The sequence below is a fragment of the Scomber japonicus genome, chromosome 12 (genome assembly GCF_027409825.1).
Source record: "Scomber japonicus isolate fScoJap1 chromosome 12, fScoJap1.pri, whole genome shotgun sequence".
Taxonomy (NCBI): domain Eukaryota; kingdom Metazoa; phylum Chordata; class Actinopteri; order Scombriformes; family Scombridae; genus Scomber; species Scomber japonicus.
In genome coordinates this window covers 16,082,198-16,108,534 of record NC_070589.1, presented here as the reverse complement: position 1 = coordinate 16,108,534, position 26,337 = coordinate 16,082,198, and the positions used below count along the sequence as shown (strand labels likewise).

General features: G+C 38.5%; 1 protein-coding gene across 1 annotated transcript; it reads left to right on the top strand.

Moving 5' to 3' along the window:
* Positions 1–1,726: 1,726 nt before the first annotated feature.
* klhl24a (kelch-like family member 24a) lies at positions 1,727–21,033 on the top strand. The gene is made up of 8 exons (XM_053329333.1): positions 1,727–1,953; positions 3,447–3,565; positions 3,680–4,524; positions 6,407–6,591; positions 11,185–11,303; positions 17,712–17,900; positions 20,056–20,244; positions 20,331–21,033. The coding sequence occupies exons 2-8, from the start codon at positions 3,491–3,493 to the stop codon at positions 20,529–20,531; spliced, it is 1,803 nt and encodes a 600-aa protein (XP_053185308.1). The 5' UTR covers positions 1,727–1,953; positions 3,447–3,490; the 3' UTR covers positions 20,532–21,033.
* Positions 21,034–26,337: the final 5,304 nt, after the last annotated feature.

The following is a 26,337-nucleotide window of genomic DNA, read 5'->3' as shown; positions in this document are numbered from 1 at the left end:
TGTATGTCTCATTATTGAGGCATCATTAAAGCAGTATTTTAAAGATAAATCATTCATGCCAAATATGTACTTTATCATCATTTAGTAATGTAAAAGCCAACACTAACTTGCCTTCTGCACTGTGTTTTCTGACCAGAGTCACAAAGCACTTAACTCCATTTTCCTTCAAGGCCTTGTTTGTCTTTAACTGGATATTCAGGGAGATCATTAACAAATGGCTAATTGACTCAGGACTAGCGAAAAGGAAAGAGCCCCTTCCCTCCTTAATGAAGGTCTGGTAAATAATGGTGAACTTGTGCAAATTAACAGCAGAGGCTCTGTTGAGCAGAGGCTGAGATATCAAGTGTTGTTTTGAGTATCGATAGAAGAACCAAAAAGGTTTCATCTCATGTAAAATCCCACTCTGGACATGAGCACGCTGCTTAGTGTATGCACTAAGCAGTACTGTACTGCTGTTGTCTGTCATCAACTTGTTAATTCAGGGAATTAACAGAATAAAAATGTGTATTTATCACTAAAAACTGTGTTGTGTTTAACTGTATCTGTTCAAGTGACATAGGAAAATGGAAGGAAATTTATGTTTGGAGATTAATTTATTAATAGTTACATATGTAGTCAGAAGCAAATGATTAATAATACACACACTCTATAAATCATAGTATTATTTACTTCTAAATAATTTATTAGCCTGGTGATTCTGAACTTGGTGTTGCTAGGCATTGAAGCCAAATTGTATGGTATTGCTCAGCCCTCATTTTTACATCTGCAGGCAGAAAATAAATCACAATAATTTGACAGATTTGCACATACGTGTTTAGTCTTGGGAGCAGTGGTTAACCTCTTAATTTTTTACATCTACTCTCGTTTGCTGTAACATGGTTTCGTATTGCTTAACTCCTACAGCAGACACGTGCACACCAGCAGCCCCCCTATATAAAAGGGCTACGCAAAAAGAGCACTGTGTGTATCTGATCAGTATTCTAGATGCCTTTGTGTCCTAAATACAGAGTAATATTTAAGAGTAATATGATGATATGATGTGTAAAGGGGACAGTTTTCTTCAGTGCTGGTAATAACAACTCACTGTGTAAAACTGGATAGTGGTGTGTCTGTTTCCCGGAACTCAGTCGGGAACTCTCAGAAATATTTTGCAACTAGGTAAGAACGTTGTGACATCCTTTGTTCCTCCAAAACTCCTCCTTCTTTCTCACCTGAAAAAAGCTTGCCGATCATCTTGTTTTCACGTCTATAGGATCACATTATACTTACTTTAACTTTAAAATGAACACAATTATGTCTCATGTTTTCGTTTTTAATCGTATCTCTATGTATGTCTATGTGCCCATCGTTGAAATCCTAAAGTTTGTATTTTATAGAGGTCAGAAAGTGTTTTTTAATGGCAGTAATTTACGATTAATATTGTAGTATGAACTGTTCATACAAATAAAGCTATAACCGATGTTTCCTTGGGTGTATTGCTCAACTGCTGTCACAGCTTGTTATGAACTTTTTCTCCCCTAAAAGTTGCGTTTGTTTGCAAACAAAGGACAGCCACGTGGAGAACTGCAGGTGCTTGGGAAGTGATGTTTTTCATTGAGCTAAAAGTTAAACGGAGACCTGTTGACTGAACTACGTTACCCAGAATGCACCAGTAACTCCAGCAGAGAGGGCGCAGTGATGTTTTTTTTCTCTCCTGACAAGTATATATGGCTTCAGTGTTTACAGTTAGCTAGTTAGAGCTCTTTGTTTTTGTCATCACCCCAAAGTCAAAATGTCCTGGCTGTGTAACAGTCTACGTTGTGTCCCATAGCTATTCGAGGATAGATATTGTAAAGGATAGCCTACTGATAAACTTTTTCAGACAACAGATTTATTTTCCTCAGTACTTTTTTTTTGTTTTTGTTTTTTTCCCCCTCCGCTTGTAACTGAAGAGGAAGGAGACTTCTGCCTAAGGTAACATTTTTTCCTCTCTAAACAAGGATGTTGACAATGCGTATGGGTGTTGAATCTTTATTAATAACTTACTTTTTCGTGTAAAATTGTGTGATAGTTATAACTTACGGAGTAAAGCCAACGTTGTCTAGAACTAACGGTGGACACTTCAAGTCGTCTAACAAAACAAAGCTAACTATCTTTTCTGCTTTGTGAAAGTTAACCACCGGTTCACATAACGTTATATTAATCATTATTACTTGATTAATACATTTCTCTCTTGGTATTTGCAGTATTTAGTATTAGTATTTTTATTTAATATGTTATTGTTAGTATCATTTTGTATTGAAAGCAATCAATAAGACCATTTAAACAGAAAACAATCAAATTACTTTTATTTATTTTGTTTTGCGTTTGTGTGTGTGTGTGTGTGTGTGTTATTGTACATTATTTTTTAATTATTTAATTTTATTGAATTCCCAATTGTTTGTGAGTCACAGAGTAGGCTAAACATGCTTTGATAATTATTTCACGCATAAGGACACCTCTGACTAAACCTGTCCTCCAGTCTACAGAACCTCAAGGAGGTGCTGCGCATGAATAGGTTGAATCTGTTGTGCTTGAGCCAAAGTTAAAAATAACTTGTAATAAGTGATCTCACTGGAGTAAAGGCCAAGCACTGCTAGATTTAACACGGCCAATGGCCATAGATAAGAGATACTAGTGTTATGATGAAATATGTAAGGTTTTTTGAATTTGCATATTCAGCATGCAAGGACTGCGAATCCTACAGTCTTTGTGGATGTGAACAAAGCTCAACTCATGGGGCAGCTTTGTAGTACTATGAGTAACCGATTTCTTCTTCTATGAGTAACCGAGATGTTGAAATGCTTCAGGTGCATTTGAAACACAAAATATGCCTCGAGGTTATCAGAAGCCAGGTCTTCACACATGTTGTTCAAACAATGATTGTATAGTGTCTCAAAGCATCCCTGCCCCCACTCTCTTTCAAAACAAACCTGACTGACATGTAGGTTGGCTCACCAACCGTTGCTCAACCTCTCTCCCGCCCGTGTGTCTTTTCTTCTGACTCCATTGTGTGGTAGAGCACGACTGTTTAGTGGCAGTAATGAGCAAGAGGAGGTGTCATGCAAATTTTTGTGGCACTCAGATTTCATTCCTTGAAAACTAGTTTTCCTCAACCCTGATGCAAGAAATTTTAGCATTGCCCCATGGGGTTTGAGAAAAAAGTGTTTGGGACTCACATGTTTTTGCCAACTTCTGTACACATGCTTTGTGGCTTTGCTGTGGGAGTGCTTTGTTTGCCTGTTCTCAATTTGTACGACAGAGATCCAATTAGGTTTCTATTTATGACTCCATGACCTTTACCAGGAAGCCCCCTGATGCCACATTTGAAAGGATGCAACTGATGATATTAGTAAATAATACCATCTAATATGTCATGGAAACACACTCTTTATAATACCACTGTACTACTTTCTCATGATCTTCAGGTCGTCCTAAAGTTAAGAGAAGGTCTACATTGAAGGTAGCAGCCATGGTGTTGATTCTGGGCAGACGGATGAACAGGGAGGACTCTGGGATCAGAGACTCACCAGCTGTCAAACGCAAGGTGCAGCTAAACAAACATATATTTTGTTTTTGATATGTTTTATATTTCACAACATTTGTGATAACTGGTGAAACTTCCACATTTGACATATCTTTATACATGTTGTCTCCTAAGGTGTTTGAGGTGGACTCCAAAACTTTAGCCACCCAGGATGTGTTGGACTTTTGTTCTGGCTCATCCCACTCAGAGGGCATCCTGCAGGTATTCAATGAGTTTCGTGACTGCCGCCTGTTCACTGACGTGGTCATCAGTGTGCAGGGCCGCGAGTTCCCCTGCCATCGTGCTGTGCTCTCTGCCTGCTCTTCCTACTTCAGAGCCATGTTCTGCAATGATCACCGCGAGAGCCGCGAGATGCTGGTGGAGATCAACGGCATCCTGGCTGAGGCGATGGAATCCTTCCTCTCTTATGTTTACACCGGCCGCGCTAAGATCACCACTGAGAATGTCCAGTTCCTCTTCGAGACCTCCAGCCTTTTCCAGATCACCACACTGCGTGACGCCTGTGCAAAGTTCCTGGAGGACCAGCTTGACCCTTGCAACTGCCTGGGCATCCAACGCTTCGCCGATGCCCATTCCCTTAAGCAGCTAGCCAGCCGCTGCCGCAGTTATGCCCTGGCCAATTTCTCAGAGGTGGGTCAGCATGAGGAGTTCCTTGACCTACGCAGGGAAGAGCTGGAAGAGTACATCTGCAGCGATGAGCTATCCGTAGGTAAGGAAGAGGTGGTGTTTGAGGCGGTGATGCGATGGGTGTACCACAGTGTGGAGCACAGGAAGCCCTTGCTGAAAGCCCTGCTGCACCATGTGCGCCTGCCCCTTCTGCACCCCAACTACTTTGTCCAGACGGTGGAGGGAGACCTGCTAATCCAGAATGCTCCAGAGTGCTACCAGCTCCTCCATGAGGCCAGGCGTTACCATGTGCTAGGAAATGAAATGATGTCACCCAGGACCCGTCCACGCAGGTAACTGAAATGTTGGTTTACTGGTTCTACCTTCTGTGAGGAAGGTGACAGATAATCTCTCCAAGATGTTATCTCTAAGAAGAAACAGACACTAGATAATCAGTCAGTTTATCATGTCCAGCATACTTGGCTCATGGAAGAGGTAGTGACCGGTAGTCTGATTAAAGACTGACAGTATGTACTGTGCTGCAGTCACATGGGTTATGAATGACTTATTTCTGCTGCCTTCCAACAATTATTTTATATTGGGGAAGAAAACAGATTTTGTTTGATCTTTTTATTCAATCTTAATCATGTTGTGTTCAAACACTCATTTCCACTGTGATGACATTAGAGGTTAGAGTGAGGTAAGAAAACTTGCCTTTATCTAGTCGCTTTATGCCTTACATTTACAACTTGAGGTTACAACTTACGCATGAACTTGATCTGGTGACCTGGCAGTGTTGTTGTTGTATGTCTGTGTGCGTGTGAGTGTGTGAGACACAAGGAGTGTTATTGTGCTTAACAGTGTGTGTCGTTGACTGAGCTTTGTTTTGTGGTTCTATTTTGAAATGGAAATGATAATGAAGGAGGCAGGACATGTTCGTACACAGACTGGTTGGTTGGGAAGAAAAAAAAAAAAAGATGTGACGCGAGAAACAGCAATCAGGAAATGTTGAGTCTTGTTATCATACCAGCAGTTTAACTCACCTGAAGTGTTTGAGTTGTTAATGTCCTGCGATTTCACTTTATGCCTATACACTGTTACTATTATAAATGCCATTATTTCTGCTGTGTTTTGTTTGATGTCATAATGTATTATTTGTTAAAGGACAAAGGCTGCTGCTGATTGAACCTCATGAATGAGATACAAAAAAGACCATATGGTAGCCTGCTGTACCGCAAACAAGAGTGCAGCTGCTCTTCTGAGTTAAACCTGATTTTAGGGTAAACTGGAACAGCGCCAGGTGTCAGTTATTATGGCTGTGATGTGACGTGTATTTCAGGTGTATTTTGTCAGTATCCAGGCAGATCTGTTCAGATGCACAAGCCAAGCAGGCAGTTTGTACCCGCACTGTTGGCTTCGTTTGCCCTCAGGGCCAGATCCTCTCCTGCTCAAAACAGATGCCAGATTCTCTCCCTTCTGGGTCTACACCAGTGCCTCTGTTCTCTTGGGAAGCCACTAAAATCTAATCAATCACATATATGCGTGCATAGACTTGTAAAGCTAAATAGCTCCTGGGATAAAGTACCTCATAGATGTATATGTGAAATAGTCTCACTTTCCTACCTATATGACCTACATTCTATCACGTGCCAAGTAAAGAACAGGGAAATGTGGGGGAAAGTGCACACTTTGAAAACATTGTGCTACATTTAAAATGACAGTGTGGCCTAGAACATACATGATTAGGATTTCTTTATATGGAAAAAAACACAAGTAGTTTTTATTTGGTATCAGTATTTCAGAATGGTGCAATAAGAAAAAACTGTAGTTTGCTCCACTGTAGGAAATGTGGTCATATCAACGGCATGTGTTTTAAGCGGCCAAATAGGAAAGCTTTGTGATCATGGAAATTCAGTTAAAAGGAAACCTCAAGTGTGTTTTTGTTGTACCTTAGATTGACACCTCTTTACCACATCTAAGATAAATGAAGCTGTTCCTATTCAAACCACACACAAATATCTACCCTCAAATGATGTGTTGACATGTGTATGTTTATATGTCTTCATGGCACTGTGTATGTCTACAACTATAAAGTACTTTAATTATATGACATTACCTTTTAATTACCTTTTTGATTTGATTACCTTTCAATTTCCAGTTATGTTGTTACTCTCCCTCCATCTCTGATGTTTTGTCACTCCGTTTGGCTGACCATCCTCATTTCCCTCTGTGCAGGTCAACCGGCTACTCTGAAGTGATTGTGGTGGTGGGGGGTTGTGAGAGGGTGGGCGGCTTCAACCTGCCCTACACTGAATGCTATGATCCAGTAACTGGAGAGTGGAAATCACTGGCCAAACTGCCTGAGTTCACCAAGTCAGAGTATGCCGTCTGCGCCCTCCGCAACGACATCCTGGTGTCAGGTAAGAAAGACTCTGCTTACATTATTATGTTATGGCCCTAATTAACACCTGGAAGCTGCCAAATATAGGTATCCATTAATTACGGTAGATAATAATAAATATTATTATATTATTAACCAATTTAGACCTATTTCCTAAATGTCTCAAATTATTTCTGTAGTTCTTTTTTCATCATAGAAATGGATCAGTGACTCACAGATAGTGTCATTTCAGAAAACTTTCACTTTAAAATCCTCAAGTCAATTTCAAGCTATGGTCCAATCCTCATGTACAAAAGTTCAATTTCTCTCATTTACTATACGATTGTACCTCCCCCAAAAAATCACATGCATACACGTGCATTCTTAAGGGACATATTCAGTGTCTCTCTTTGCTTGACTTGCCATGTAATCCCCCAGTGGAGTGGCAGGAAAGGCTGTAGTGGCGGTTTGCCTGGTGTTATTTTTACAGCCACAGTCTGTTTGAGTTGAAGGAAAATATGAGAGCAACATCTGGATGCACTCTCCAGGCTCAGTGCTGGAAGAGCCCTTTATTGGCCAACTGGAGCTTTCTTTCTCTTCCTATTGGCCAGTCATCGGGGTCACCACCTTTCCCATTGGCTCAGTAGCTTTCTAAGATGCCCCGTGTATGAGTATTTGATTTTAAAATGGGCCAATAAGTTGCGGTAGGATTAGTTTTAAAATGAACCCAAATATGAGACATTATCGCTATCATGTCCTCCTATCATGGCAGCTGCATTTTTTTTAAGTTAATGTGTGCCAAGTGTGGTGTAATCCTCCTTTTGGTGAAAAACAGACCTAAATTAAACAATTATTACATCATTCATCTTGACTAATGAGCTCAGGATAAAGGTAGGTGCTGTGTATAGGATGCTACTCTGTATCAGTGTTGGATTTGGGGCATTGAGGCTGTTTTTGTTTTTTTCTTTCTGTTTTATTTCCAAGAATATGTATTTTCCAGAAGTTCAAATGTGCCTTCTAGGATAGTTCATGCTCAGACAAGCTGCAAAAAAATGACCGGACAGAAATGGCAGTTGAAAAATGTACAGAAGGGAGAAAAAAAAAGGAAACGTATAGAAAAAAAAGAATGTTCTTCCCTCTCAGCCAAGAGTGTGCAGTGTTTATTCTCTTACTGGGCCAAGTCCTCACGTGTGTGCTATCAATCTACTCTCAAGCACTGCCTGGAAAAGTCAACACACCCCTCCTCCCGTGTCTCTGTCTCACACATATACACAGACATTGCGTTATTGCATACTTTGATCCTCATTGAGTTATTTTCCTTTTTTTGTTACCCTGTCAGTCTTGATATATTTAACCTTCTTTAATTAACTTTATTTTTCACTTGCACTCTCTACATTACATTCCCAAATCTGTCTGTCTGTCTCTGTCTGTCTGTCTGTCTGTCTGTCTCTGTCTGTCTCTCTCACTGGGAACAAGTGTGAATACCTTTGTGGGCCTCCAGTCTCAAGCTTCGCTGCAGTAAGCTGTGGTCTTAAATAGGATGTACCTCAGATGGATATACATAACCTCTTAGGTCTGTCCGTCCCAGCATGGAGACTTGGGCTGCTGCTGTCTCACATCTTAAGCATTGTAAGCACCCACTTTTTTGAGTGGGTATGCTGGATAAACAGTACATCAGGTTACTGTCAGAATGATCAATTTAGTAGCATAACATAAAAAGCCAAAAAAGTTTTAGCATTCATTTGAAAAGGTACTGGTTGATTAAGTATTGAGCAATGATCTAAGGAAATGTCTCAGTCTTTACCTTTTGGAAGAAATTACATACACACTCAAATACAAAAAATATAGATTTCAAGTTGTGGGGGACATTATAAACTATGTTAGGGACAAGGGTATGTCTCATATGTTGGGTATAAGTCTGGGGGAAAATAATACCCTCTATAATAAAGGTTATTTAAGCAGCTGTTGAGCTGATGATTGCAGCACATTTAACTGATGGTGAATATTTTTATATATATTTGAATTCATACAATATTGTTTGTCCATTAGTATGATATACAATATACCTTTTTTATAAAATATTGAAAATTCAAACATATTGCTAAAAAATATCACAAGATAAATTTGGTTTAATGTTACAACATGAAATAAATCTGTCTCTTCTGTAGGTAATTATAGACATTTGGGTAATGTGTTACAGAAGCTTGCATGCCATAGTCACATGTGGCTTGACTTCTCTAATTTCTTCCTTAGACAACAGGGATTGTATAACACACTGAACTGGATCATTAGCATTAGTAGTATTAAAGCTGCAAGCAGCGTTGGGCAGGACCTCGCACCCTTGCGCACATCGGGCTGTGGCGAAGCGGAAAGGTTTGTGTTAGGGGCATTTAGATGCCTTCAGACCCGGGCATTTATCGGACACTGCAATAAGTAGATATACATTACATACACACACACTCACACATATACACACACAAAGACATACACAGACACACACACACACACACACACACAAACACACTCTGTCTGTGTAGACATTTAGACTGAGCAACTGAAATGAACTGCCAATACTTTCAAAGTCAAGCAGGAGAGGAACTTATTTCCAGTGAAACCTGTAGATATGTCTGTAGGTCATGCTCTTGTACTTTGGTTTGATCTAGACTTTGGCAGCAATGTCAGTGAAGTAGTTGACAGACTGCACAGATATCTAAAAACATAATACGGTAATAATCAATAAACTGTGGCCGTTTTACTATTTCTAGGTGGCGCTAGAGAGTTTGACGTTGTCTGTTTTTCCATTTTATCAAATTTTTCGCCAGACCTGATGTGCCTACAAAATTTGGTGAGTTTTCGGACATGTTTAGGGGGTCAAATTGAGACTCAAAAGTGTCAATAGAATAATAATAAAAAACAATACAATAACAATGGGGTCCCTGGAGGCCCTCTCGCCTTTCAACTCGGTCCCTAAAAACTACACATAACTATAAGCAATGAAAACGTGTCAGGGAGTTGTCACATAAATCATATTGGGACCTCCTCAAGTCGCTGCCTCTGGTTCCTAAGAACAGTGATTAGCAGCAGTGGACCTCCCCATCTGAGCTGGTTGGACCTGACCAACTGATTGTTTGGTGAGATAAGACCACGTCTCTGCAGGTAGTTTTAAAGTAGAGCTCTAGGTTCACAAGGCTCTCTTTGAAGTAGCACCTCCTCTCTGTCATCTCGTTCCTTTCATGCAAATCTCTTAAAACGGAAGTCACAAGAGTAGCAGACAGTCTGGCTCTTTCAATATCCATCAGATAATCCAATACATGTTGGAACTAACTTCCCTTCCTTCAAGGATTAATATCTTTGTCTATCTTAATACTTGTCTCCTTTCATCTGTGTGCCATGGTGCAGGGCTGTAGCTAACCATTCTTTTAATTATCCAGCAATCTGTTGATTATTTTCTCAAATATTTGAGTAGTCATTTGGTCTAAAAAATGTGCAACCATCACTCCATTAACCAAATATATTCACTTTACTGTCATAGAAAGCCTAAGAAACTCTTTTTTTATGACCCTAAAATGGTTTCTGATTCAATTTCTACCGTTCAACTAATCAATTAATCGACTAACTGTTGCATCTCCACTACAGTGTGATTTAAAATAACTGAATTACTGAACATTAATTACCTCATATTTCCCCCAGCAACAAAAAGCAGTAGAGGCAAACCGGTAATTAGAGCTGATTTATATTGAGATGAAACACAATCCTGACAGCTCTCTGTCTGTCTAGACTGTTTGTCAGCTTTCTTACAATACTGAAAAAAACTCTTGTACAGGAATATAGAACAGACTTAGACACCTTTTGTTTACACTGGCAGGTTTTCTTTATAACTTAGCATTGTTCCATGTTACCACCCACATGTCTTTGAAGCAAAGAATACACCCAACAGCAACTTGCAAACACTGACAGAGGTGTGATTTAAATGCAGTTGTTATTCATTTTCATAATCTTCATTAACTGATATAACCGCCATGTGACCGGGTTTGTTTATGTGCTTGTTGGTATCCGTGCTACACCTGTGCTCCAACATATATATACTTCTCCTGAACTTTTTTTATGAGGGGAAAAAAGCCATAAGACAGAACTACAGTGGTGAAGAGATTGTGTAGGTGGTAGGTAGGAGTGTAGGTATCACACACAGCTTGATAAAAACATGTCTGGGTCACACTGTAACTCAGTCTGGTGAATGCTAAATTTCTATAGCTCTTTAGAGTGCATGTTTGCTCAGGGACAATTGGCAAGGAATGTAGACATATGCCAGCGCTCTGTTTGCAGCAAAAGATCCTGATTGTGTATGTGTTCACCTTTTATAAGAAGAAAATCAGATAATCAGATAAGACTCATGCAACTGCTCCAGTTAGGAGATAAATCATTGCCCTGACATAAACACACCATCTAAAGCTGGCTTTTCCCCAAGAGCAACTCAGATTTATTTTTAAACTTCATACTTATATCAAATCTAATACCTGTAGTAGTAATAATGATCTGGCTTATTTAGTACTTATGTGCTCTTCCACTTAAACTGAATACCCATAGTTTTAACCATTGACAACAACTGAAATGTTTAAATGTTGGTGTTTTTCAGGTGGTCGTATCAACAGCAGGGACGTGTGGATGTATAACTCTCAACTCAACCTGTGGATCAGAGTGGCTTCTCTTAACAAAGGCCGCTGGAGACACAAGATGGGCGTCCTACTGGGAAAGGTAAGGATGGACCTCAAGCTGGATTTATGCTTCCGCTCCAGGGTGCATAAGATCCTCACCATAGAGGAGATTATTTATAATCCAGTGTCAGATTTTACCGCTTAATAGCACCATCGCACCATTAGATAGTTGTGGCACAAATGATTTGGCCAGTTATAGTTCAGACAACCTCCACAAAGTATCTCATAGCCAGCATGACCCTGACATGTCACGTTTATTTAAAGATATACTCATCAATGTTTGTGTAACCTACAATACGGCCACGGAGATCTACAAGTGTATTAACAGAGCTACGGTGTAACCCTCCATCACACAAGTATAAATCCAGCACATACACCTCCAATAAAGCAATGGTTGAGATTTTAAGGAAAATGTAAGGCACGCTTGTAGAAACTGCAGTCAGGGGAGCTTTGGAGGATTAAGATAACGATGCATTGCATAATCATTCTCTTAATTACCGGTTGCTACCTGTCCTGAGGCAAACCACAAATGTGGGTATTTTCACATTTAGTTTTTTCTCACTGAACAGCAAGCTGTTGTACCATGTACCATGTCAGTCTCCATTTTTTAAACATCTTGTTTCCCCATGAGATAATGTGAGGTGGTGCTTTGCTCCCTCTGGCATGATAATCTTAATATCGTGTAGTGTGTGATTTTTCAAATCTTATAGTGTGTGCATGTTACAGATTAGAAAGAAGAATGTCTGTGAAGTTTCTGCTTATGTGTGTAATGCAACTCAATTTCAAAATCGTTTAGGGTTTTAAAACTACTGTAATCTGAGCTGGTTTCACCTGTAGGCCTGTTTTTAGACATAACAAAGGTTTTGCATACTCAGGGATGATTGACATTAAGTATCTAGTCAAAGACTTCAGTAACTCACACGTGGCAGAAAAGCTACTTCATAGAATTCACATTTGACTATAGTCTGCTGTCGGCTTGTCATTGATCATCCACATTGGTCTGTGAGGTCACCTTGTAACAAGAAATGACACTATACATGTTTAGTGTGTGACACATCCGTTTGTTGCTCCAGGGTTTGTAAACAATGGGTGGCAACTCGTCCCACATCCTGGATAAGCAAAATTGAACAGAGAGCAGGAAGTTTGCCTTCATTTAAAACTGACTCACTGAAGCAGTGCAGGTGATATATTACTTACCCCACACATAGAAATTAATTAAACATTAAACCGTCACTTCTATTAATTCTATATTAATTTAAACATTTTCATTTCAACATTTTGTCATATATCAGTTGAATCATCATATATATAATTATTTCACATTGCACATTTGTGATCTTTGATCATCTTGATGTGATTATTAGAAATATTAATTGCACACCGCATATGCTGTTTACATCTGGTCAATATTTTGTACATGGCATCTCATTCTCTTTTATTTAATGTTTAAAATGTACAACTGTAACACTCTTCTCTCTTAGAATATCTTTTACATATTCAGACATTATTTAGGATTATTTACTATTGTGTAAGCTTTTGAATGTCATGCACCACAAAAACACCAAGGCAAATTCCTTGTGTGTGCAAATCTACTTAATAAAGTTGGTTCTGATTCAGATATATATGATATGTCAAGTGTCACATTATAACCAAAGGATGGGCACCAGTAATGAAATCTGAGCAAAGTTTCTATCTACTCGTGACCTGGTTACTGATCCTCGATTGCTGCTTCTGCTCTTGAGCTGTTTTATTTAGAGTGTAGTAGAGGGTCAGGTGGACATTCTTGTTTCAGGGCATTGGGAGATTAGTGGACGTGTGCCAGTACCTCACACTTCCAAGTTCAGGACTAGCTCACTCCAACATCCTGTATCATGCTTCATGTGTCTCTGCTGTGCTGGGTTTGCACACGCAGGCATAACACAGCACACTTAAATGAATACAGTGCAAGGCTGTTCAATGCTCCTGTGGGAAGCTGGGTCCTGTTTTTTTAGTTTACAGCGATACTCTAACATTTCATGTGTTTTAAACTACAGGGTCAAGTAGCAGCATGATGAAAAAAGAAGAATGGCCATTAATTGTGTTGGTTGAAACAGGCAGAACATTAAACAGACATGACTCAGACTAACAAACAGTCATGTGTATGCTTTAGTCATCATGTGTACAAGTGCACACACTTGTATTCAACATGGACACAAGTATTTTTGGAAAACTTTAGGCTGAAACAGGACTTTATTTACAAACTCAGAAAGTGTACAAGTCAGGAGAGGTTGCTGTCATCTGCAGGGACTGAGAGAACATCTTTTTCTTATTTTTGGAGGACTCACTGTAACCAATCAGTATTGGATTTTCTGTGACTTCTAAACAACACCCAAAATGCTAAACTGCCTTACCACACAAACCACAAACACAATAGTGTGTGTGTGTACAGTCAAACTACACACTAGCTCTCCACAACAATGAGGTAATCTGCTGGACAGTTACTGTGGTTATTAAAGTCAATAATGGACTCCAACTTGAGTCATGTATCAAGATACAATGAAAACAAATCGGACTGATAATGCTGCCAATTAACTTCTCTCCATGTTATAGTTACAGATCATTACAGGAAACCAAGTTTAAAGTTCTTTAAATCTGCAGCTAACTTAAAAACACTATCATGCAAAAAATATTTGATGCTAAAATTAGGCAAACGCATAGTAGAAATTGTTGTTGCAACTTAGAAGTTTAAATTGGACAAGCAGCACTGACAAATGTATAGTGCCTACACAGTATATATGCACTCAGAAACACACACACACACACACACACACACACACACACACACACACACACACACACACACACACACACACACACACACACACACTTTATGCCCTCTCTCGAAAAAACACATTCCTTGTAGATGGTTAAATCCCCATAGAGGCTCTTGTCTCCGACCACTTCCTGTGTCTGTCACACACATGTAGTTTTTTCCTCTTCTTCTTCTTTCCTCCATCTTCTTCTCTCTGTCTCTCACTTTCTTTAACAAACTCTTGAGAGTTGAGAGTGAAATGGTTTCATCCTTGTTAGTGTCTTAAGCCAGGTACTGTCCATTCTCCTGACTGGAGATAAATGACATCCTCTATCTGAGGGAAAACTTTGATTTGTTTATTTGTAGATGGTCTTAGATTGTATCATCCTATCTCTAGTGTTTATTTGTTGTCATTTTTCCACAGTACTCTGCTCTTGTCTGTGGTATTTATCTCATTTCATTTCTGTCTTTTTTTTTTTTTTTTTTTTAACAGATAGTTTAGGAAAGACTTTTCATCTTGTTTTCATTCCAGTTTATATCTCTCCTCTTATCTCAGAAACGTATGGTATGTGTCTCTTTACGACATGTGTCAGTGTTGGGTTTTTTTTCTCAGAGTTCCTCCTCTTGAGTTTGAACCCAGTAATTTCCTCATTTAGTCTGTAATTTCCCCCTCTGATGTACAACACTGATGCTCCAGTTGAGTGTATGAGTGTGTAAACATGCCTGTATAATGAGCATGTACTCATATTCACAAAGGCCTCTGCACTGTTTCCACCAAACTTATCATTTCAAATATTTGCATATTAGTTGAGAAACTCAAATATTTTCTAACCTGCACACATAAGCAGGTCAGTCTTACTACACTTGTGGAGACTATTACATTCATTCACTTATACCTCCTTCCTGTAACTGTAAGTTCAATCTTCTGGATTTGTACTGCTCTTGTTTCCATAGAGCAAAAATAGGTCACCACTTGTTTTCCTCTCCCTGTTATGTCTGCACTAGGTGACGGCTGTTCTCATCTATCATAAATATCTCGCTCTTTCTTTCTTTCTCTCTATCTTTCTTTGTCTTCCTATCAGTCTCCCCCTCTCTCTTTCTCTCTTTTTCTGTCTGTTATTAGAGTCTCAAGTGGTTATGACTTCTCACTGTTTAGGAAAACTTTTAATCTTTCAGTCAGTGTTGGTGTTTAAACATGCTCATATAATAAGCTGTGAACGTTCTTGTTCTGTGGCTGTGGAGAGTTTGTCCACAGAGAGCCATGAATCATGTTCAGCTTGGTATTCAAGTGACAGCCACATGTCTCAAATGGGTATGGAGTATTTGCTGCCATCATCGAGCTCACGCGAAAAGTATCTATATTGACATACCATATAGGTTGTTTTATTGGGTGAGTGCAGAGTGGTGAGGTCACCATCCTCAAACAAGCTAGTGTCTGGATATCCTCACTGGAAGGTTAAAGGGTCTGTTCCCCCCAAATATGGAAAGTTTATTTCATTTACCTTTTTGTCCTCAGCTTTTTTGGCCTAAATATCAACAGATTTCACAGTGGCTGTTTTCCAATAGAAAGTAGTTTCAGTGGAAAATGTTTACAGTGACGTCTATAAAATATCCTGCATAACCAGGACATTGTGTCAAGAGAGACAGTGCTTTAAGCATCACCATGCATTAGTCCCCATTGGATTGGGGAAGAGGCAGATTCTCACAAGATGAGCAATTGTGATGAATAAGAAATGTGTTTTGTAATTTTACATGAACGTTTTGTTCATTTTAGCCAAATTTTAACTGCTGGGCACGAGATCCACTATAAAGGCCATTCTCAGTGTATGTGCACTGGAGGGTTTCCACATAACTTGTGTAAGTTGAATACTGGACCAGAACTGATTTCAAAACTAGTTTTGATTCCAGAAATCAATCATATGCTATCAATCATAGGCCCACACCTTAAAATCAGATTTTGAGTGAGCACAGAGAAACTTTCCAGCAGATCAATGTGAAAAGTGTCAAACTCTGCTCAGTGAAGCACAAACATCCAACTGTAGGAACAACAAGAGAAAAAAAATGTAAGTGGAGGGGGACTTTAATGTTAGTTAAAAAAAATCTTTTTAAACACTTTGATTTTGTGCTTGATTAACTTTATCTGTCAGTGCCACATAACTTTCTTATCTCTCTATTGTTTTCTCTCATTTATGTGTGGCAACAAAGAACCCACATATAACGTTCTTTATCAGCAGTATCAAAAACATGGAGTAAAAGAGAAAAACAATTTCCATCTGATCTATGTGCCCATAATCACAGTGTGGCAACTGCCACCACCAAATGTGTGCAAGACTCGCATGTTGTTGTGATTCATGGAGATTGATTGTGCTTTTCTCTCTCTGTTTCAAACTTTTCAGTTGGAAAAAGCGGTAGTACTATCAATAAGGTCAGGTGCTGAATGCAAATATCCATGTACCCCATGCACTTCCCTCTTTTTGTTCCCTCTTTTTCCCTTAATCTCTCTTTGTATTTTGTTTCTTTCGTCATTGTACTTGTTTACGCTCAAGATTTTGTTGAGAGACAGGAACAGCCTGAAGGTTTTCTCTTGCATAAGATCAGCCTGTTGATGCAGTGCTATGCCCGACACGTGATCTAAAGAAATCTCAACCTTTATACCTGCTTACATTTTTTTTAAACTGTGTTTCATTTAAATAACATTTTTCACAATTCTTTACGCCATGCTTTTACCAATTCTACTTATTTTGACATTCTTTGCTCTACAGGAGAACAATATGTGTAACCACAAGGCACTTGTTAGAGTGCATGTGTCATATGCTTATGTCAACAAAAACAATTCTCCACCTTGTAATGCTGCAGCCTCCAATGGTTTATGTTTGTTTATTGTTGCTGGCTCAAATTGGATTATCCAGAAAATGGCTTGCAACAGCACTTCATCAGCCACTTTGAAAATTTGAGCTGCTAACCCTAACCCTAACATCTTAGATCTACAAAATGTGGCCAACTAACCCTACTGCCAGGGGGGGGGGGGGGGGGGGGGGGGGGGGGGACTTTACTCTTGCTTACACCCTGTAAGCAAGAGTAAAGATAGTTGAGATATCTTGCTAAAAGATATGTAAATGACAACATTATATTCCTACAACTACACAAAGCAAATATCCTTTATTATATTTTGAAATGTAGATTATAATAGGAATGAAAACATTATAATGACAACACATTGCAACACAAATTCACAACCTGTTCATCTGAAAGGCCCAATTTGAAGCTTCAATCTTAAAATGAGCCTATGGTAATGAAAGCAATGTTGAAGTTCAAGGTTATCAAATGCACTGGTGCCTGCAGGGATTCAGAGCAGTGTTTATACATATAAGAGCGCTGAGGGCAGGGACAATTGTGCTTTTACTGGAGCAGAACCTCATCCTTCAACCTGATAAACTAGTTTTCTTTGTGCTGACACAGAAACTATTATTCGTATTTGTGAGTAAGCTTGAATTCAAACATACTTCCTAAAAGGAATCATGACATGTTTTTATGTGCATAGTGTATGTATAAAAGTAAACACAACTAAGTCATAACTAATTCTCACTTTGATTGATCTTGCCTTATGTAAAGCAATTACAACTCCTCTAATCCAAATACATTTGTGTGTGTCCTCAGGTCTATGCTGTAGGTGGCTATGATGGCCAGAGCCGCCTGAGCAGCGTGGAGTGTTACGACTCCTTCTCAAACCGCTGGACAGAGGTGGCTCCAATGAAAGAGGCGGTCAGCTCTCCAGCTGTGGCCAGCTGTGCCGGCAAGCTCTTTGTCATAGGAGGAGGGCCAGACGACGACACTTGTTCAGACAAGGTGAGAAACAGATGTGTGCTCCCCCCAACCACACACTTAAGTACATAGTGATGACAGTTGAGGTGCTTTTTGTCTCCGATATCCTGTTTTCAGAGATTATACCTTTTTTAAAGGAAAAAAGGATGTGCAAAAACCCATTTTTCTCAGGGTATACATGTCAGTGGGTTGTGTGAACTCCATTCATTGTAGTCTAGAAACATATATGCAAAATGTTATGTGACCTAGTTCACAGACTCAGCTTGTTTATATATTTAAGATGAATGATGAAACATTAATAGGGCATACTCATGGTACCTTTTACAGGCAACTTCAGACTACCAATACATAAATCAATACGCCTAGTCGACTACTGTGGCCTTTTTCCAAAACATAACATTTTCCTAAATAAAATCAAGTTTCAGAATTAAAATTTAGTTTCACTGTCTGATTACTGAGCATTTATAGCCCCTGAAATAAAACTGGTGTGATACAAAAACATGACCTGCATCTTTTCGTGTTTACCATCCCTGATTAACCGTTTATATAGCAGGGTTGTCTGGTTGATCCAGATTAATCTAGTTTTACTGCATTAATTGCATGCTCATCATTATCTCTGTGCCAATTTTTTTAAACTGTGCAGTATTAATGTTTAATTACATATCAGTGAGTCATTCATAGAAACGCATTGACTTAATGAGATGACAATAATGTGCTGTGACATTATTCTGATGGAAATAGGGAACGGTACAGGAAGAAAACAATAGTAGTATTTAAATAGTTTATATATATATATATACATATATATATATATATAGAGAGAGAGAGATTTGTAAAATATTACTTTTATGAGGGTCAAAGTCACAGACAATAAACTTAGCATTTCATAATTGTGGTAGCAGCTGGGCAGCAGATGTAATGAAGTCAACGCTGGATGCAAACTAATATTAAAGTAGCTGTATGTAACAAATATATTCCAAGTAATCATAAAATGGCCCTAAAATGGCACCAGACATTAAGGAATCATGTTAATTTCAAACGCTGATATCACTGACAGTAGTAGTCCAGTCAGAATATTCACATTTAAAAACTCAGTTGCAGCCCTCAAGTAATGTTTATGTTGTCATTCTATGTTTTGGCCTGATGCGCCACCCACCACCAGCCAGGCTATTAAAATGCATGAGTAATGCCCCAAAGACCAGGAGGGGTGCCACTGTATAATACTTTGTTTAAAGAACCTCAGATGTCAGGAAATTACATGCTACCCTGGAATAGTTTTGTTTTGACTGACTGTTGTGCTGCTGGTGGTAAACAGGAAAATGGTGGCATTCGCTGGAATACAAACTTCAGTAGAAATGATTTTCCGTCTTGATTTCTGTCCTTGATTGATCCCAAAGGCCCTCATCTGTTTGAGTGAAATCATACACGTGTGCTATTCACGTGAGTTGTAGTTAGAGATAACCTTGTGTGGAAGGAGGCTATTGTAAAGAGCAGTTTGAGAATAAAACACAAGTCAAGACACTGAATAGTCAGTCAAACCACAGAAGAAGAAGAATTTTCAGACCTTTACTTTTCTCTGTTTTTATTAATGAATTTCCAAAAATGTGTTTCTAATTGTTTTATTCAATGATATGAAGATGACATGATTATATATTTAGCTCATTGTGATATGAGTAAAAATCAAAGGTTTTTGCAATCAGAATTGTCAAGCAGAAGTCTTGTAGTATGTTGTTTGGTACTACAGTAGTAATAATCTTAACAATTCATCTGCTCAGTTGGCTGTTTATTTTAGTGATGGGCGGCCTCTTATTAAAGTTGATCAGTATATAAAGTAATATAAAGTTATATTTTTTATACTTTCCCCTTAAAGCTACTCTTACATTTCTTGCATTTCACACAGCACATTGAAAAAACTAGAACAGCGACAACCCTTCCTCCCTCCTATGTCCCACCACCGCACTCCCTTCCCCTCATCAATCATATCATTCGGACCGAATGATATCAGTTTTCACAGAACCATATGAGAATGGAATAATGATGAGTTTCTATGCCTGGTGGTTAAGTGCCATTATCTTATTAATAGCATTTTAACCTAAACAAAAAAATGTGTGAAAATGTAACAAAGGTAAGGGTCGCTTTAAGTCAAACACATTTAATTACATGTTACTGTATGTCACAGGTCCAGTGCTATGATCCAGAGACTGACACTTGGTTACTACGGGCCAACATCCCCATTGCCAAGCGCTGTATCACAGCAGTGTCCCTCAACAACATGATATATGTGTGTGGAGGTCTCACCAAATCCATATTCTGCTACGACCCCGCAGAGGATTACTGGATGCATGTGGTACAAACCTTTAGCAAACAGGTAAGACATTAAATGCAAAAAACTGAGCACTGAGCACTGAAGCTCTGAAGCTGCTGTCTCTAATGTCTGTCTGTTACTCCCTGCAGGAGAGCTGTGGCATGTCAGTGTGTAATGGTAAGATCTTCATCCTTGGTGGCAGAGGGGAAAATGGCGAAGCAACAGACACCATCTTGTGTTATGACCCGTCAACAGGCATCATCACAGGAGTAGCAGCCATGCCACGGCCTATCTCCTACCATGGCTGTGTAACCATCCATCGCTACAATGACAAGTACCACAGGCTGTGACCATAAACCAACAAACATATATACACACACACACACACACACACACACACACACACACACACACACACATATGAGTGCACACAATAAAGAACTCTTTGAAGCTTGGGCTATTCAAGTTCACCCCATGCACAGCACAAACACAGTGATTTATTTTCTCACAGCATCATGTAGCAATACTTGTGATGCTGTGAATCTGTTGCATCCATATTTTAGTCCTAATGTGGAAGTGCTCAGTTGTTGATGACACTAATAACATGGAGTCAGATGGCAGATGTGCCTTGCATTAGTTAGGAACTTCACAATGTTGGGAAGTAATGAATCATTAGAAAATTTGCAGGTCATGCAAAGAAAATGAATAATTCTGACTATAGAGGATGGAGATCCTTTTGAACACTTAATTCAAGTTTCTATATGATAATTGTTTGCTTTTCTAACTACATGTTTAATTTTTCGATAACACCACTTTCAAACAAACTAAAAAAGCTGTTACATGCAGGTGATCAGTAACTTCCCAATATTGTGCAGTAAGTAACATCATTCTGAGATATAGGTCACAGATGAGCTCACGTGATTACACAGTGCTAATGAACAATAAAAAACAAAGCCCTGAGGCAAAGAGAAAAAATATATGGATTTATTTTTGACTGACAGATGAGGTCAGAGGCCAGGTCAGATGTCTAACCCTGTGTACTTCATGCAGATACTGTATGTATATTCAGCACTACATAGCCCAGCACAGGTAAAGAATATCACCCTCTGTTTTTTAACTCTTAAACTCTCTCTTGATACTAAAAATGACCTGATTAAAATGTGGTGAACAGTCTGCAAGCTGCTCTCTCACAGTATCAGTAGTCATAAAAAAATAGTTGGTCTCACCTGTTGACCCAGAGAAGAGAAGAGATAAATAGCAGAGACTGAGTCAACATACTGGAACATATCCACTATTAGCTTTGTCCTCATTTCCTTTTTTCCCCTCACATCACTCCACTTATCACCTAGCTGCACTTCCCATGTGTGTTTCCATTTCCCTATTCCAGCAGTGTCATCACCTCATATTTTCTGATCCACAATGACATCCCCTTTAAAGCTTTATTTTGCTACATTATCAATAATATTATTACACTCATTACTACATTTTCTTTTTACATTTTTTTAAGTTATACTTTTATGTTTGTTTAATTTTTGTATAATGTTTGTGTTATTGTATTATACGTGCAGTAGCTTTAGCTAAGTGTGTCTGTTTCATATCAATGCTAGTTCATTGGTGTAGTGGGCTTGTGGGTGGTTTTGTAGATTTGAGAAGCCTTTGTAGATCAAACTCGAAGACTGCTCTGAATATGTGGTGTGCATGTATAGTGTGTGTGTATGTTTGTATGTGACTTTTACAACTTGGTTTGGATGTATTGGAGCCACGGAGGTTCATCAATGACTTCTAGTGTAAGCATTGCACGACTGCGCTCTGTTAACACAACTGCTCACCAACGCTGGCACCTCTCACCTGTACACTTACATGTAAAGATGTAACTCGGGGTAACCATAGATACCTTCAGGTGTGTATGTGGGTATGAGTGTTTACTAGTCAGCTAAGGTGGTGTGTGTAGCAGTGCTATACCTCACACACGGGGGGGGGAGGGGGGATTGAGAGCTATGAACGACAATGGTTTTGGTCAGTAAAAGTCACCTTTTACTACAATAGGTGTTGATAGACTAGATATATTGCTGTGAATATAACTTTAATATGTTTTTTTCTTTGTTTAACTTGTATTTAAATATATCTTTTTCTTGGTTGCATATTGGTTTTTTTCTGTAACTGAGAGCCCCAATTGTGCACTTTGACAGAACCCTTTTTAAATGTCGAATTATATGATGATGAATTTTTTTTTTCCTTTTTTTTTTTTTTTTTTACTGTATCAGTAAATGTTCTTTGCTTTTATGTGAGGTATGGAATAGATAGTGGAAGGGCCTGTCAGCTCCTCCTGTTGGCCGCACCCTGCTATGATCCTGATACACCAACAATACAACAAAGACCCACAAGAGAACAATGTTCGTATGTTCAAGTAGGAGAGTCATGTTTCTATTTAAGGATCAAAAATGGAGGTTAGTATGTTTGTTGCTGTCTTACCATGTGAAACCTGAGTACAGCAGGATGTGCTTCCGTCTGTCAGTCACAATGACAAAAACAGGTAGGGTAGGTAGTATTTCGGCTTAAATCATCCTCCAAGCTATTTCTTAGAAGTGTGAGTTTAGCATGAGGTCATCAACAGTAATACCAGGTAAAAAGAAGGCCCACCTACAGTGCATTGCAGAGTAACTCAGGAGGCCAACAAGGGGAGACTGATGGACCAGAAAGTGGTAAAGAAACAGAGAGGGAGTTAGATAAATAGTGAGAGAGAGAATCTGAGTGTGTGTGCGACTTTGTGAGTATTTATTCAAAATGGAACACAAACACTATCTTATGTTGATTTGTAGCTATGTAGAGGCTTTCATACATTGTTTTACTTTGATAAGAGTATTCATTGTTGTTGATTTTTGTGTTTAGTTTGCTTGTTGTGGTGAGTTGTGGGACTGTGTGTTGCTGAAATATTTTGACTGTCACATGTAAATGGTATGCCCTGAACTAAATTGGAGCGTTAAAAGTTCATTGATGGATTTGAATAGGAATGCCGTTATAAGCCAAAGTGGGTTTCATTTAATCCCAAAGGTGACTTTGTTGAATATGTCCATGGTTGAATTGAGCATGTAAGATGGGCTGTGGGGGGGCTTTATTGAAGAATGTCCTGTGTGCCTTAATGAAAGAATAAACCAGCAGGGGAATTAAATTGGATCATTTTGATATCAGCTTTTATAATCATGTGTATGATGTGGTATTCTAACAGCGCTTTCTACTGCCAGAAAGCTTTGTTTCTGTTTTTGTAAACTGCAGTATGTTGACTTGTAATGGTTGACAAGAGAAACATCAATAAAGTTTTTCTTTCTGTAACAAATTTTGTGTACTGTCTCCTTTCATCACAAAAAATGGTTTAGGAGTGGAATAATGTATGAAACATTTATAGGGACGTTTATAGAGCTAAGGGTGATAAACATTTTTTAAATTGTAGACACGGTTTAGCTGTGTTTATAGACATTCAAGTGAATGGAAAGGTGTGGCCAAACTTTTGACTAGTACTGTTATTTTTTTTATTAATTTTTGCCATTATCCTTTTAAACAAGGGCTTTATTTTAAAAAGCTGTTGTACTGGATGTGACAGATGGTCTTCACATCATAAATGTTACAAAAATGTATTTATTCTAGCTATATGATTATATGGGCAAGATTGAAACTGTTACTGTTGTCACCACAACAGATTTTTAGTAAACAACCAGCACCAAGATATATAGTATAATGTTATCAAAATTACTACAATCTGCTCCATGTGGCTGTTGAATCTCCTTTTTCATCAAGGAATGAATCAATCATGTAGACGATCTTTTAATAAGCCATTGTGTTAAACTACGTTACTTGAAACAGGCCACATTACGCTTGAGCAACTTGTGCTGCAATGAACATTCATGGCCTTTTTGTCTTGTCATATGGAATGATTTATACACTCAATATTATGGTTTGGTTTCATCAAAAAACCACAAACATTCTTACAGATATTATATGGGTACAGTGTCTAGTCTGCACTGACACTGAACAATGCAGAAGGAATTTTGAGTTTGTCAAGTTACCCATACTCCCAGACAAGAAAACACAATATATCAAAGTTCATGTCAAAAACAAAAGATAGACTTTTAGGCACGCCTGGAATGAAGATGAAACTAGATGAAACTCCACTCTACTTTAACAGAGGCCTTAAAACATGGATGAAGGTTGGTTGAAAAAGGCATGGGTCCTTGCTTGAGTTTAAGAAAATACCAATTATGCTCCCTGCATCATTAAGTGATATCTGAATTAAGTGATTGGGTTACTGGTTTCTAAGTAATAGTTACATAATCCTTGTGGAAAATGGTCAGATTAATTCACAGTTCTGAGCAGTCCTGAGGAAACGTATTAAAAACCTGCCATTGTTTAATTGTGTGCATAACAAAAAGTCAACTACTGTTAATATGGATTCATTTGGAGCAGAGCTGAAGCCTGATGAACTGTGGAGATTTAAGAAACCTAGATGACGTTAGAGACTGATCCCATTCCTGATCATATTCTAATCAGAAACGTGTTCCCCTGCTTGTCTCATGTTGGCTTCAGTTTGTGGTATACTATCTAACCCAATGATCTCGATGCTGTTAGTTCCTGTCACGTCAAGATCAAACTCATAATACTTTTGGGTTTTAAGATATACAATAGGACTTTTCTTCCTGAAGCAACAGACAATACTGAAAAACAGGTTCAAATTATTTATTTTAACAGATGTGTAATGTAGATGTCAGGATGCTTAAACCTTTTTTTCTCTTATCACAGACTGTCAAACACCTTATGCAGGTTATTAGACGTCTTTCAAGGTAACTGGTCTTAATTTGTCTTAATCGGGTATTCAATCTGTTTTTTCGGCTAGTTGACAAGAAACAAGTCTGAAAAGTAGAGTGCACAGTTATCGTCCTTCATTCGTCCTTCCACTCTATGATGAAAAAACAAGATTGCTTTGCTTATCTCAAATACCACATCACAACTAAAGTGTTTGAAGATTCCTGAAGTGACCCAATTTGAAAGGTAGGCCCTGGTAGCCTACTGGTTAAAATATATGCCACAACTGATAATAAACTGAGGTGAGTTAAAAGACAAATAATAGTTTTAAATCAATCTAATTACTTATAAGCAGACTCAAACATAATTTTCAGACTTTTTCAGAGTTTCTTTCAGAGAGTCTGGTGATCCAGAATGAAAATCTGTGGGATGTTTTTTTTTGCTTGTAATGTGATAGACAATATTCATTTAAAATGAGAAAGATGGTTTTCAGTGTGAGAGAGCTCAGCCACATTGTTCTGGGAATGAGAACAACATTTTTGCCCACTGATATCAAAACACATCCCTTCCTCTCTCTCTCCATACTACTCTGATAGCTACAATGACTCACAACTAGACATGTGATTGTATATGTCCAGTGTAGCCAGCTACTTACATAAAGTCACATTTGATTGGGTGAACTCTTGTAAATGCCTCTGAGCACATTATGAACAAACATTTGAAACTATTTTATAGGAAAAGATGTAATGTAAAACTTTTTTATGACATATTTGGCATATAACAAGAGATAAGCAATTAACACAGGGACACGGGATTAAAAGTGGGGGGAAAGTAATTTTCATTTCACTGGATAACTTAACATTTTGAGTTTTACAAGCAGCATCTTAATTGGGGGAAAATCTGCAGAAAATCTGCAGAAGTGTCACCAGAATTCTGTGGGCACACATTCCGTGTCAGTCTATTAATTGTAATAGTTTTAAAGCTGGATCGAAATGCTAATTTGAAGAAAACTTTTTGTACCAAATTGGCAGGTTTTCTGGAGTTTTTGCAGTGTGAAGCCTACATTGTTGCTCTAAAAGACCAGACCAATCTTAATTGTCAATATTCTGTCATACTCATGTGATGCCTCTGAAAATAAATAAAAACCTCTCAAGAAGTTTTGATGGAGGAGATATACTCTAATCTACTTGTTTACATGCAGGTTGAATGATGTGATATTTTTGGACAGGGTGCAATCTTTAAATTCTTGTGAAACTGGGTGCCACTTTTTGTAACTCTCAATATATCCTGTTTCCAAAGAACTAAACCAAACAAAGACGTATGCTGTTGTTTAAATAGTGCTCCTGAATGGCATCATCTATT